At 46.0% G+C, this 13,950-nt stretch overlaps 1 protein-coding gene across 2 annotated transcripts in view; it reads right to left on the reverse strand.

Annotated features, from left to right (window-relative positions):
• Window positions 1–620: 620 nt before the first annotated feature.
• BEAN1 (brain expressed associated with NEDD4 1) overlaps window positions 621–13,950 on the reverse strand; it is a 30,079-nt gene continuing 16,749 nt past the window's right edge. For both annotated transcript variants that reach the window (XM_064159926.1, XM_064159925.1), the window contains 3 exons: window positions 6,731–6,940; window positions 5,545–5,686; window positions 621–1,062 (listed from right to left, as the gene is read on the reverse strand). In XM_064159926.1, coding sequence (XP_064015996.1) covers window positions 711–1,062; window positions 5,545–5,686; window positions 6,731–6,940 — 704 coding nt within the window. In that variant the 3' untranslated portion in view covers window positions 621–710. The remainder of the gene's footprint in view (window positions 1,063–5,544; window positions 5,687–6,730; window positions 6,941–13,950) is intronic.

Here is a 13,950-nt window from a genome sequence, read left to right on the forward strand (position 1 = left end):
ATGAAGCATCTTCTGTGATTCCAGGAGCTGCCCTTCCCTTGGCTGCAGCAAGTGCCCAGGAAGGACATGCAGCTCCCAGGCCTGCACACAGCTGCAGCACAGCTCTCATAAGTAAAGCCAGTTGGTCTCTGGGGACTCACTGCCACTTCTCCATCACTTGCTGCTGGTTTCTCTTGAGGAGGCCTTTGCAGCAGGCTTGGCATGACTGGCACTGACAGACTGGCACTGACAGTTACGTCTGGCAGGCAGAGTGCTGTCTCTGTCTGCTGAAATGGACTTTCAAACAAAGAGTTAGGCAAAAATGCCAACACACTGAATGACATCTACTAGTGACACCTACCAGGACAACACAATGTTCTTCTTTTTCCTTCTGCTCTGCACCATGCAGAGCAGCCTAAAATCAGCAGGTAGACCTACCTGGCTACCATGTATCTGCATCAGGAGTGGCTGATTTCAGCGTGTTCTAAGATGCTTCAAAAAAGTCAGCTGCTTTTGATGCTGTGTGATGCCATGGAACACTTTGAAGCACAAAGAAGGAAGCTTAAGTAAACTTTCAACAGTCACTGTGTAAAAAAAAGGTAAAACCCCATTGCATCCCTGTTTAAAGATATAAAATAGGATAAAGCTTTCAGAGGGTTTATTCTTCCTTGGAAATGTTTGTTTGTTGGTCTGAGTTCTTCAGGGTAACTGAAGGAGAGAGCCACTGACGTTCACATGATTTGGTTCAGAAGGGTCTGGTAGGCAGTGGGAGAGTTTTTCAGTACTTCCACTGGCACAAGTGGGATGGGGATGTTCTGTTCACACACCACGGCCTCGTACCGGGGAGCAGCCTCCAGAGCCAGAGGTGACACAGAGATGGAGGAAATGGGCTGCTGCAGCTCCTGCAGCCTGGCTGCGTGATGTGCAGCCTGTCCTGTAGTCCCAGCTGCTGCTGCTGCTTCTTCCAGGCTACTGTTCAGAGGTATTTCATTTCTTTGGCACGGGTCCGTGAGAGAGTATGGAGGGGGATCATCTGTGGGGATATGGATTTGTGTGGCTCCTGGTCCCACGCATTCATCGTAGCTGAGAAGAAAGAGTTTTTCATTAGACTGCTGTGAAAAATGCCACAGTATCTTACTGACAGCATCACAGGGGCAGGCCCCCATCCTTGCTTAGCCTGCCAGGTGAGACTCCTGAGAACAGAAAGCTGTAACAGCACATCTCTACCTGCCTGAAAATAATCCCTGAGGTGGAAGTTCAGCCCCCATCCTCCTGCACGAAAGTAACCTCTGTGGCAGCACTGCTGAGCTCAGCTCCCTGGGCACAAGCCCAGCTCCTTGCAGCTGGTTATGCAGGAGGAGTGCTGGCTCAGAGAGCTGTGCACACTGCAGCAGTCACCACAGGTGTGACACAGCACGGGCTCCTTCCTCCTCACAGCTGCTTCTAAGGAGCCAAGTTAGAAAATGGCTGGGGAAGAGGAAGTGGCCTTGGCATTCTGCAGTTATGAAATAACCTCTAGAGAGCTCTGGATGGTGTCTAGCAGAGGCTCACAGGGAGTGGGGTCCTGGCTCGCAGGTCTCTGGTGTGCAGTCAGCAGTTACACGAGGTAGGGTCTGGGGTGCACATCTGTGCTGGCAGGGGCAGCAGGATGTTTTCACAGAGTGCCTGGTTGGAAGGAACCCCAAGGATCACCTTGCTCCAACCTTTCTAGGTAACAGTGGAGTTGCAATGAGCTGGTCCAGCACCCTGGCAAGCTGAGTCTTCAAACTGCCCAGTGGAGGGCAATCCACTGCTTCCCTTGGGAGATGATTCCAATGTCTGACTGTGCTCATGGGGAAACATTTTCTTCTGGAGTCCAATGGGAATGTCCACAGCAGTAACTAAACCCCATCACCCCTTGTTTGTTCCATGGGACTCTTTGTCAAAAGGGAGTCTCCATCCTCCTGGTAACCACCCTTTATGTGCTGGTCTGTGGTCACAAGGTCTCCCCTAAAGCTTGCTGAGGTGCAGCGCTGTGATGAACAATGCTGACAGACTCATGCTGGTCATTCAGAGACTCGGAAAAGCCCCATCATGTCCCTCCCCAAATGGAGGCAGACTGCCAGGCAGACTGCTTTGTGGGATCTTCCTGGGAAGCCAGATCAGGTCTGTTTGCTGTAAAAACCCCAAACCAAACAGCAAATCCTCTGCCTACTCAGTTGACCTGAAAAACAGTTTTGTGGAGCCAGGCAAATTAAGAACCCATTTCCTCAACCATGCTAACTGCAGAGCTATTAAGATCTAGGATCCTTCCTGAAACTCAGGATATTTAGCATGTGCCTTACCAGTAGACTGCAGGCAGTTGTTCTGCTCTTGTAACTGCATTACTGCCAGGCTAAATCCAAGCTAATAAACCCTGTTTGTGGGTGATAAGTGGCCTGCAGCAAGGCAGCTTGTATAGGTTGTAGCGAGCACAAATCTACTGCCCTCAACCATGGAGGACTTGCCTTAGAGAAATACTTGGCTCTTCTGCATTGGTTCACACCTTTCCCTTGGAGCACTTTTGGTCATTCCTAGCGTGGGTGATGAAAGTGGGGTTTAGGGAAGGGAAAGGTAAGGAAGTGAAATCCTAGTACTAGATTGCTAAACAGACAGAGTCATAGAACGCATCTGCTTGGAAGGGACCCTCAAAGGTTCAACCCCCTCTGCACTAAGCAGGGACGTCTCCAACCAGATCAGGTTGCTCAGGGCCCTATCAGGTTTGACCTTGAATGTCTCCAGGAATGAGGCCTCAACCACACCTCTGGGCAACCTGTTCCAGGGTTCCACCAGCCCCATGGTAAAGAACTTCCTCCTCCGGTGTTGTTATTTTTACTTCCCTTTTATGCTTTATATTCACGAGGACAATGCTTTTAAATTCAGATGAGAACATTTTGATTTCCCCATTGGGAAGAATGGCATTTAAAACACAAAGCTGCTCTGAAGATCCTCAGCAGGGCTGCTAGGTACTCCAGAAACAAGCCCCAGCGTGCGGGAGGTCAAATTGGTTTTGTATGGGATGTACAGAAGATTTTAGCCCAGCCTCTACCAAACCTGCTGAAGCTTCCAAGCATGCCTGATACTCTTTCCAAAGACCTCAGACCTCCACCCCTCATGAGCTGGGCTGAGGAGAGGAAGAGACAGTCTGTGCAGCAGTACTTACTGTGAACTGCATCTTCACTTGATGTACAGTTTGCTGCCCCAAAGCCCAGTGAATGTATTTAAAATCCAGCCACAGGTTTTGACTGAGGCTACTGAAGAGCACCTACTGGGTCTTGTTACCATAGTAAAAGAGTTTCAGGTTGATAAAGACCACAGTAATACTCAAGATGAGGTCTCACCAGGGCGGAGTAGAGGGGGATCTGCTGAATACACTCTTCCTAATACACTCGAGGATCCCATTGGCCCTCTTGGACACAGGGGCACATTGCTGTCTCATGGATAACTTGTAACCCACCAGCACTCCCAGCTCCTTCTCCACAGGGCTTAGTTAACTGCAGAATGAGCTGAAGAGCTCACAGGAAGCATAGTTCATTTGGTGCTAACCTCTGTCACTCATGGAACTCCACAGAGTGGAAAAATCCTCCTTTGGGCCTGTTTCAAAATGGAAATGGAATTGGTATAATCTTAGACCTGTCTGCTAAAGAAATGTATTCTCAGAGCTGGCTCACAGGAGGCTGAGCTTGTGCTGGGAAGTCTGGCCAGCTGCCCACTCAGGCTGTTGCTTGGGTGTCAGCTGCCTTTTATTAGTAAAGACTGGTGGGTGTGGGTCCAAAAAACAGCCTCGGTTTTCAAGTGGATTTATAGGAAGTTGTACAAATTGAGATGCCAGGATCAGAATCATTTTTCACATGTGAGCTTTCTGCTCAGAACATTTACCCCATCTGTACAGGGCCATTTATTATACAGTGTGACTCTGTCATGCAGGAAGAGCTGCTTGTAGAACGTGCACAGAATAGCAAAAGCAGAGGTGTGTGGGTGGTGTGTTCACACCTGCACTGCACAGGTGTACAAGCAGTCAGACAAGGGCTGGTCTTAATACCAGTTACATCCAAACCAGTCTGCTTAAACAGGAAGAAAAAAAGGGAAGTACTGCATTCAGTTTTGGGCTCCCCAGTTTGGGAGTGACAGGGATCTGCTGGAGAGAGTCCAGCAGATGATGGGTAATGAGGGGACTGGAGCACTGCCTGATGAGGAGAGGCTGAGGGACCTGGGGCTGCTTAGTCTGGAGAAATGAAGACTGAGAGGGGAGTTAATCAATGTCTATAACTACCTGAGTGCTGGGTGTCAGGACAGGGAGACAGGCTCTGCTCACTGCTCCCTGGCATAGGACAAGCAGCAATGGATGGAAGCTGCAGCACAGGAGGTTCCAGCTCAACACAAGGAGGAACTTCTTTCCTGTCAGGGTCCCAGAGTCCTGGCACAGGCTGCCCAGAGAGGCTGTGGAGTCTCCTTCTCTGGAGGCTTTCAAGGCCTGTCTGGATGCGTTCCTGTGTGACCTGAGCTAGATTGTGTGGTCCTGCTCTGGCAGGGGGGGTGGACTTGATGATCTCTTTGGTTTCCTTCCAACCCCTAAAATCCTGTGAGCCTGTGAAAGGAAGCAGAGCTGTTCTACCCTAATCTGCTGGTTGTAAGATGCAGAACTGATGTTCTGCTTCAAGTGGCTTCTGTTGGTTCACTGGAGGGAGTAAGTGAATTCCTTCATCTACTAGCCTCAAGGTATGTGAGGCACACAGAAGAGACACAGATAACCTCAGGTGCAGCTGCTGGCCCTTGTCATGGCTCTTCCTGCAGGCATCCAAATGTGGAAGGAGCTACAGAATTTCTGGAATAACTTTGGCTAGTGTGTTTTCTACCCAAGTTAACCTTCCCATGCAATGACAGCTGGCTGATATTTGAAGGTCACTTCTCCGAAGGTGCCACACAATAATCTAGGCAAGTGTGGCTCTCCAGAGGAGGTGAGTTAGACAGCTGCAATGGCAAGCATCCTCCTTCACAGATGGCTGAGACAGGATGAGCAATCTCCATCCATCTCTCCCCATGCTAACTGCAGTATAGTTACTAGGTATGAGGTGTATCAGAAAGGTGTCCTCTTCAGTTCTGCTGCAGTACCAGGGCTAAGAAAGCTCAGAAAGGAGACTTGCTGAGAACCACAGCTTTAAAGATTTCCTGAAATTTTGTTTCTCTTTGATTTTTCTGTTTACTGTATCTCAAGTTCAGTAATACATGAAAGTTCTTTAAAAACTATCTATTTTTTTTCTGGAAGTGAAAATCTGACTGGTAAAATAGTGTCTTTCAAAGCCATCAAAATCATACATTTTAATGTGAGCAGTGGTAAATAAGAATTTGCTGTACCCGTGCCTGTATTTAGTAAAATATCTGCTAAGGAAAACCTGAATTTATACTTGAACTAACCAAGTTTTGTCTATATTTTGAGTTTGTGTGAGCTGCATATTTGTAGCAGGTATAGGTCTAACAGTTTCTAGGCCTAACAGTTTTGTTTCTTTGCAAGTGCAGGACTAGAACAAACCTTAAGGAAGTGCTTACCACGGAGGTGAATCAGGATACATGACATTGACCTGAGAAAGTGTATCCAGATAGGAACCAAAATCAAAAGCTGGGGGAAACTCCTCCATACAGGTGGATCTCAGCTCTCCAAAAGAGCCACCATAGGAGAAGCCATCTGGAGCTGGAAAACACACAATTAATACTTGCTGGTTTTATCCTGCCTGGTGGATATTCTCAGACATCATCACTCTTCACACCACTGCCATAAATCAGAAAACCAAACCAATCTGAGGCAGAAGAATCAGAGTTCACAGGAGCTTTCTATTCCACTAAAAGCAAGTCAGCATCATCTGTAGTCACAGAATGGTAGAATCCTAGAACAGCTCAGGTTGGAAGGGACCTCAGCTCATCTGCTCCAACCTCCCCACCATGGGCAGAGACACCTCTCAACTGGACTCAGCTGCTCAAGGCCTCACCCAGTCTGGCCTTGAACACGTCCAGGGAGGAAGCAGCCACAGCATCCCTGGGCAGCTTGTTCCAGTGCCTCCCCACCCTCACTGTAAGGAATTTCTTCCAAATCTCCAGTTTCAATCTGCCCTCTTCCAGCTCAAAGCTGTTGGTCCACATCCTATCACTACAAGCCCTTGTAAGAGGTTCCTCCACAGCTTTCTTGCAGGCTCCCACTAATGTACTGACTACATTGATGTCCTCAATGGCATCATTAATGATGATGACAGCTGAAATTATGTTTTGATGCACTGTGGCTGTGCTTATATTATTCTTAAGTTATTAACTTCTGTGGTCAGAACAGAAGTCATTGCCCAGCCCTTGTAGGCTGGTCCCCACTGCAGGAGTGGTACCCCTCCAGGCTTTCCAACACACTGAGGTTACGTTCTATGCTGTAGCAAGGCTCCAGTGGAATATGGAGATAAACTATCAAGAGTCTAGTGATGGAGAAGAACTCCCACAGCCTTCTGAGGGAAAAGAAGCTGTTTATGAAATGCTGTTGGCACTGGCCTTGTTTACATTAACCACTAACTACGGAGCTTGCACCACGTGAATTCAGAGACAGCATGGAGATGCTATTCAACACCAAACCTGCCCCTGATCTGCTTATCCTGGGTTTTATTTTACTTTTTTATCCCTTGCACAGATGCTTTTTGTTGCCCATAGCACCAGATAATAATCGAGCTAAGCATTCTCTTGCTCTAACTAGCTGGCTTACCATAAACAGCATCTCTCCTGGGGTGCGGGTGTCTTAAGCGGCCATCCTTTCGCAGGCTGCCCACGATGATTGTAATGCAGGACAGAAATAGCACAAGTCCAATCACTACTCCAGCCACCAGGAGAGGTGAAACAAGTAAACTGGTATCGTTTCCATTGTCACCATAGCTGGGGAACTCACTGCTTGGGCTGCTCTGGTTCAAGTGAACTTCTGTACAGTAGAGAAGGAGAGAATGTGTCAGTTGTAAAGAGAGACAAAGCGAGGTTATACAGATGCCAACTCAAAGGGCTTCAGAGCCCTAAGAGACAGCCTGAGGCAGATTCACTGTTTGAATTCATGCTCATATGGACACATTTCTTTACAGAAAGGGTTCTCAGCACTGCAACAGGCTGCCCAGGGAAGTGGATATAGTGCTGAGGGATGTGATTTAGTGGTAGTGGCTTAGTGGCAGTGGTGGGATTGAGAGTTCTAGGCAAACAGCTGGACTTGATCTCAAAGGTCTCTTCCAGCCTCAACACTTCATCAAACTTCTGTGAAACTTATTTATTAGACCTGTTTCTGAAGATGGCTCTGTTGAGGAGTCACTCAGCAATCATTTATCTGGGGGATTGCCCTGCTGGCATCAGTAAGGATGTTGTGTAATTTCAATTGCTTCTTTCTGGAAAGATTCTCTGTATCACAAATTGACTGATGCTGAAAGAACTTCAGTGCACCATGTGAAAACTCAAAAATGTGGGCTCTGAGCAGAAGAGAACAACTGCACATTGTCAGTAGGGGTGAAAAGATTCTGGGGCTTTGCAGAGAAAGTTTTGGGCAAGAGTAAAAGAGAGGAGCCTACTCTTGTAGGACAGGGCATGCTCGTGCTTGCGTGATATGCCAGCAGCCAACAAACTGGTTTGGAGCAGAGTGGGAAAGTTTGAACTGGAAGATCTTTAAGGTTCCTTCCAACCCATTCTATGATTTTATGAATTTTACATGGAGGGATGCTGGCAGATAGCTTTCAGCAATCTCTTCCTTTGGGATTTATCACTTTAGTGTCTTCAAGTCACAATAAGCTTAAAAAGAAGATGATGGCTTCAAGGCAATGTGTATTATCGTTGGTTACCACTTGACATTGAGGAAACTGATGAGATACAAATCCTGGGGAATTAGCATGTAGTAGGGCTTTTGTTAATTATTTAGAAGCACTTGGCTGTTGGCTTGGAATTTTTAAGAGCAATTGAGATAACTGAGAAATGAGCTGCTACAAAGCATTTTCTGATTCTTCTGAAAATTAAACTGATTGTAGCATTAAACCAAAAAGGTAGGGAAAGCCTAAATGCTCTTAGCAACAAAGAGCTTTTGGGTACAGATTGGGGTAGATTCTGCTGATCTCATTGCCCTTGCACTAGAGCTAAACTTCCTCCAAGTTCTAATCATGTTTCTCATTTGTACACTTGGATTTTTTAACTCTCTCTGTTATGTGTCCACCAGGTGTCTGCTCCTGCTGTTTGACATATGTGTTCATCTTGTTTATTTTTTTCTTTGCAGATTTTGTCTTTGAAAGATTCAAAACATCCCAGCAGAGCCAGTTAGTTGAAATCACAACTGCAGAGAACTGACACCTGAACTAAAGGCACAGGTGGAGCACATTTTGCTACTTTGGCTAGTGAAGATAAAAGGGAAGAATCAAGGTGTTTGCTGTCATGAAGAGAAGATGGGTCTGGGATGTGAGCTTGCACTTTTGGAGAGCCCTGTGGTGCCAACCCAGTGTGAGTACTGATATTTGGTCTTGTTTTACTTTACAGGTTCTCTCTCTCTCTGGTACTCTTTCTTTGTACTCCAGGTGTTATTTTTTTATTTCAGCCCATTTATCTAGCAAATTTTCAGGGCTGCCTTAGCTGGAGCAGGTTCCCCAAGGAGGCTGTGAATACCTCTTCTCTGGAGGTGTTCAGGACCAGGTAGGATGAGGCCTTGAGCCACCTGGATATAAAAATGCTGTGTTGGTTTCATTCACAATAGAATATGACCCTTATGTAAATCTCCTAAAGAGAAAAGCAAGAGCAGAGTGCTGCTTGGCTGGTGTTTTTTTTGAGGTGAGTTGTATTTTTTCCATGAAAGTGAAAACTGTGACTAATACATGCATAAATCTAAGTAATTTGTAACTCATGTTTAGAGGATTAGCTGTGCTGGATGTACAAACCACTGCTTTTATGCAGGGAAGGGAGCTGTGTAAGCAGGCACAGCACAAATGGAACACGTTGGCTGTTGCAGTCATGGGTACAATGCAAGGGGCACATATGGCTGGGTGAACTCTTAATTTACCATGGCAGTGCTAGCAGAGAGTTGCCTCCTCTCTGCCTTGTGTTGGCCAATGAATTATCAGTCTGCAGACCCCTTTCAGTAGCACCTGATACTATTTTACCTAGCACTCCTGCATCTCAACAGGCTAGCTTGTAAAGTAACTCCAGGGAACTGAGTTGGCAGTTCAGGATATGGTTTGATGGCCGTGGTGGTGTGAGGTTGATGGTTGGACTCTGATCTTAGAGGTTTCTTCTAACTGAAACAACTGTCATAAAACTCTAGAATGATAGAATGGGTTGGGTTGGAAGGGAACTCAACTCAAGCTTTCTGTGGCATATGTTGTGCTTTCTCCTCATTAACCTGTCTTTGAAGGGAGGTTCCTTATGCCTTTCAAACAATGCTGAAGTTTCAGCTAGGTTAGATCTACTCAGAGTGAAATGTTTTGGTGTGCAGATGTGTTACAGGAGTTTGGTTCATCCAGTCCTTTGTTAGGAGTGGCTTCTCCTTCTCTGGCTTTACCTGCTTGTATCCTAGATGAGGCAGAAGGGGAGAGGGGAGCACCTCATGTAAACAAGAGTCACTTCTCTGTGTAGTGAAATAGTTGTGGATATTTTAATTATCTTTTTTTCTAAGGACACATCAGCTCTAGAGAAACTGCAGTGGTTTTTGTAATTGCCCCTTTGATCTTTCTCCCTGCATGTATGTGTTCTAATCATCCTTACAAAAGTGAAAAATCAAATCCTCCCTAGGACATGAGGCTGTGGGGGCACACTTCAGTTTATCTGATGCTCTCGGCTTCAAATGAATGTGGAATGTCCTTACAGGTACAAAAGCTGCTTGTGACCTTGAGCAGCTCAGCCAAGCCAGAAGGGGTGGCCTCTCCTCTGAGATCCCTAACTCTGCCTTTTTATCATGTCTGCTGGCTATCAGATAATGACTTTTCTCTTCTTGCATTGACATCCTTATTATAGAGCCAGAATGAGTAAGATTGGATCACCAGCAGCCTGCAAATTGAGAATGTCAGAAGCAAAGCGAAGGAGGCTGCACAAGGGCTCAGCAAATAAATCTTTTCAACTGCTCTGGCTTTAGGGTATTATGTTGATGTCACAGCAGTGTGTATAGGTGCTGCTTCAAATTAACAGGGAAAAATCTTCCCATTTTCAGATCTGTGCTCTGTTTTATCAACATGATAAATACCCCTGCAGTGAAAGGAATCACTCTAGAGGTGTAACAGCCTACTTAGCAAGGGACAATGTATTTCTTCCCCTATTTTCTCATATACAAACATCGTTGAACTAACACAATTTTATAAGCAGGACCCAAACATATTACTTTTTTCAAGCCCTCTGTGTTAGGGCTTGGAAATAACTATGATGAGAATCCTGTTTCACCCCTTAAAGTAAAGCTGCCTGCACAAACTTGGATCCAGCTTAGGTTGGATGTGGCTTGACTGGAGCAAAAGCAGTAAGCAATTTTGTTTCTTGAGACAAAGTCTGGTGGTGTCCCCAGCATAAGGACATGGAGCTCCTGAAGCAAGCCTGTGCAGAGCCACAAAGATGCTGCAAGGGCTGGAGCACCTCTGCTGTGAGGACAGGCTGAAGGAGCTGGAGTGTTCAGTCTGGAAAAGAAAAGACTCTGGGGGTACCTTAAAGCTGCTTTCCAATACCCAAAGAGATCCTGCAGGAAGGCTGCAGGGGGACTTCATTGGGGTGTCTGGAGACAGGACAAGGGGGAAGCATGTGAGATCGAGGGCAGAGTAGGTTTGCAGAAGAACGATTGACATTAACTGCTTAAAAAATAGTGACAGCTGAAATAGTGATCCAGCTGGTCAGGAGCAGGCTGCTAAGATAGAAACTTGTTAAATGCTCTTTCTTGAAGAGGTGATAGCATATGTGGTATGTCTTAGCCTTTCCTTCAAGGTGACTTAAGTTTTAAAAAGAATTTAAATGGTTTTGCAGTGTTGTTCTGCGCTGCTATATGAATGATGGTGTTGCTATCAGAGAGCACACAAAGCCTGTAGTATGACTTATCATTATCATTTGTATCTGTAAAGGCTTCAGCAGCCTCTGCCTGCATAAATCAAGAGGTTTTCTTACACCATTCAGAACTGATTTTTGTCTAAATAGGACCAGGACTTCAGCTCAGACAGCTGCAGGAATGTCAATAACTGCAAACAGGTATTGATCCTTGTGACAGTTTCAGTCACCTAGTTTCTTAGCTGAAAGGAGCCACCAAAATTCAAGGACAAAGATCTATGGAAATTAAATTACCCAAAGATTACTACTTGAAACCCTTGGGGTGAGGGAATTCCTTTCTTCAAAATCCTTAGTGCTTACTCTAGGAGACCTGTTGGGTAACTGAGTACAGGACTTGCCTTGCAGCCAGACACCATCCCCTGCATCTGCTGTGTCTGCACACCATGGATTCTGCCCTCTCTTACTTATCTTTGGCTGGCAGGCTTGCAGGGGAGACCTACACCACTGAAGGGCTGGGAGAAGTAAGCTCCTCCCAGCTGACAGGTAGTGGTGTTTCTCCTGGAGTATCACAGAATAGTAGGGGCTGGAAGGGACCTCTGAAGATCATCCAGTCCAATGCCCCTGCAGGGTCGTTTACAGAAAGCAACACAGGAATACATCTGGGTGGGTTTGGAATGTCCCCAGAGGTAGAAGCTCCACCACCTCTCTGAGCTCCTGCTGCCTTGCACTTGCAGCTCATTTTGTAGGTTCCACATGATGCCTTCTAATAAATAATATCCTGTTGGTTGCTCTTCCATTTGAGGTGGCAGAGAAGAGGGACTTTAAAAACAAATGAACCAACATCCTAATCTTTAGGTGTAGCCTTTAGAGAAGTCCATTTGTTCACCTTCTTTTGGAAAGCACAGTCTCTGTGTGTGTGTGTGTATTTGCAATATGAGATGCAGTTTCTACTTCAAGGCTAGCTTTAGCATAGGGTAAACATCCCTAGCTGTTAGAAGTGAGGGAGCTGCAGCTGGAAAGTCAAAAAGGGTCCTGGGCTGTTCTCCAAACACTGGCTAAGACAGACTGATACTTACAGATGCCCTGAGAACCACCTTTGTATGCTGCTGCACCATTTCTCTCCAGGCAATGAGATGTCTGTGGCTGTTCTTCTCTGTTCTCAACACTAAGCTATTAATTGTTTTCAAAAGGGATTTAAATAAAGAGAATTTGAAGGAGAGAGAGCTTGCAGTGTGCACTGTTCTGCACTGCTGCCAAATGATGCTGAGTGACAACAGAAAGATGCAGAGTGAGGCTAGAAGAACTGGCTGTTTTCTGAGCACTTTGGTTCTTAAATGAGAGTCCATTTAAATAGTTATTTATATGGGAAAGCTGATCAAATTTTGGTTTGAAGAGGTTCTATAAATCCCCTGCTGAGGAACAGTGTTGCATGTATGTTTGAACCTCTGTGATGTCCACAGAGCGCCCTTGGCAGTGTCTTAACCTGGAGTACTGACTGTTTTCTAAGGGTAGCTACTTCTGATGGCCTTTGGAACAAAAGGGAGCAGAAAATGGTCAGGCCCAGAAAAGAAGTGTGCCCTCCAGGGATGGTGCTGAATGGACTAACTGAAAGCATTCTGGGTCCTGCCCAGAACGACAGGGAAAGGGAAATACCATCCAGCTTCCACCTTCTGGCAGGAGTGGTGCTCGCCTCAGAGATGTGCTGTCTATCTGTAGTCCAGTGTTAAAGGAGCTGCTGTTCTTGCAGTTCATGGCATAACTGTGATTCCAGCCCTGCTCTCTGGGATGAGGCAGAAGGATTTGCCAAAGTCACAAGATGATGATGAAAGGAAGAAGTTGCTTGGATGACTGAAATAATTGATCTGTTCACATTTACTGTGTTAATACTGTCCCGTGAAGGCCCCCTGGGGCTGAGATCACAGATTTTTTCACCTAGCAGTATAGTTTCCTACAACACCAGATTTTAGGGTTGAGCCAAGGAAGACAGGGTTGATGACAAAACCAGATGGCCTCATTTCTAACAATATACCTGAGCCTGTAAGCACTGAATGCTTGTGAAGGTGTGAGCAACCTTGGTGATTTAGAAGAGCTAAGAGTGCTCTGGGAGCTTTTTTGTTCTGAAGGCAATGTTACTGCTCCTATTCCTCTTCTGTGTTTCTTGGAGATAAACCCTGATTGAGAAGACAGATTAGAGACAGCCTAGTAAGGTGCATGTTTACTCCTCGTGCTCCCCTTTAGCGCTGCTTGGTTACCCAGAAACTCTGCAGAGGGAAGCATGGGCAGAAGCTCAGCAAATGACTGTGACTGAGAGAGGAAGTCCTGAGCAGTGTCAAATGCACTAATTTACCAGCTCTGTCAGGATGATTACTGACTGGATAAATGATGGCCCTATTTCCTCTCATTAATTTAGCACAGGGTTTCTTTTCCCTTACTCTCTCACTGATTATGAGGTAGGTGTCTTCTGCACTGCTACTCCTCTGTCCCAGGAAGGCTTCAGCATCACAAGTTCATGAACCATTAGAGGAGGAATCAATACAATGTCCAGTCAAATTATCCTGTGCTCTGGCTCGGCTGCCTGCTCACCTCCCCATTACTCCCACACGAGATGACAAAGAAGCAAGCAGACCCTTCAGCAAGGTGGGATTCCACAGAAGCAAGATGTCAGTGAGATGTTCAGGGGGCTTCCTGACACCATTTTTACACATGCAGGTTTTAATGTACATGCACAATGATTCTGTCTTATGCTGTGTTAAGTCACATTCTAAGCCTCCCACGTTTCCCCTGCACTTGCCATGGCCTGTGGCAGAGGGATGAGTTACCAGCACACTGTTTCCCTAAGCTGAGAAATTACTTCTAATGAATATTGCATGGGTTATGTGCAGTTATAAAACAGGGAAAGAGAGATGTGTCACCTAAACATGCTTTGATGGGGCTTTAATTGATGCTTTCATCTCTTCTGCA

The sequence above is a fragment of the Pogoniulus pusillus genome, chromosome 20, assembly GCF_015220805.1.
Source record: "Pogoniulus pusillus isolate bPogPus1 chromosome 20, bPogPus1.pri, whole genome shotgun sequence".
NCBI classification, from domain to species: Eukaryota; Metazoa; Chordata; class Aves; order Piciformes; family Lybiidae; genus Pogoniulus; species Pogoniulus pusillus.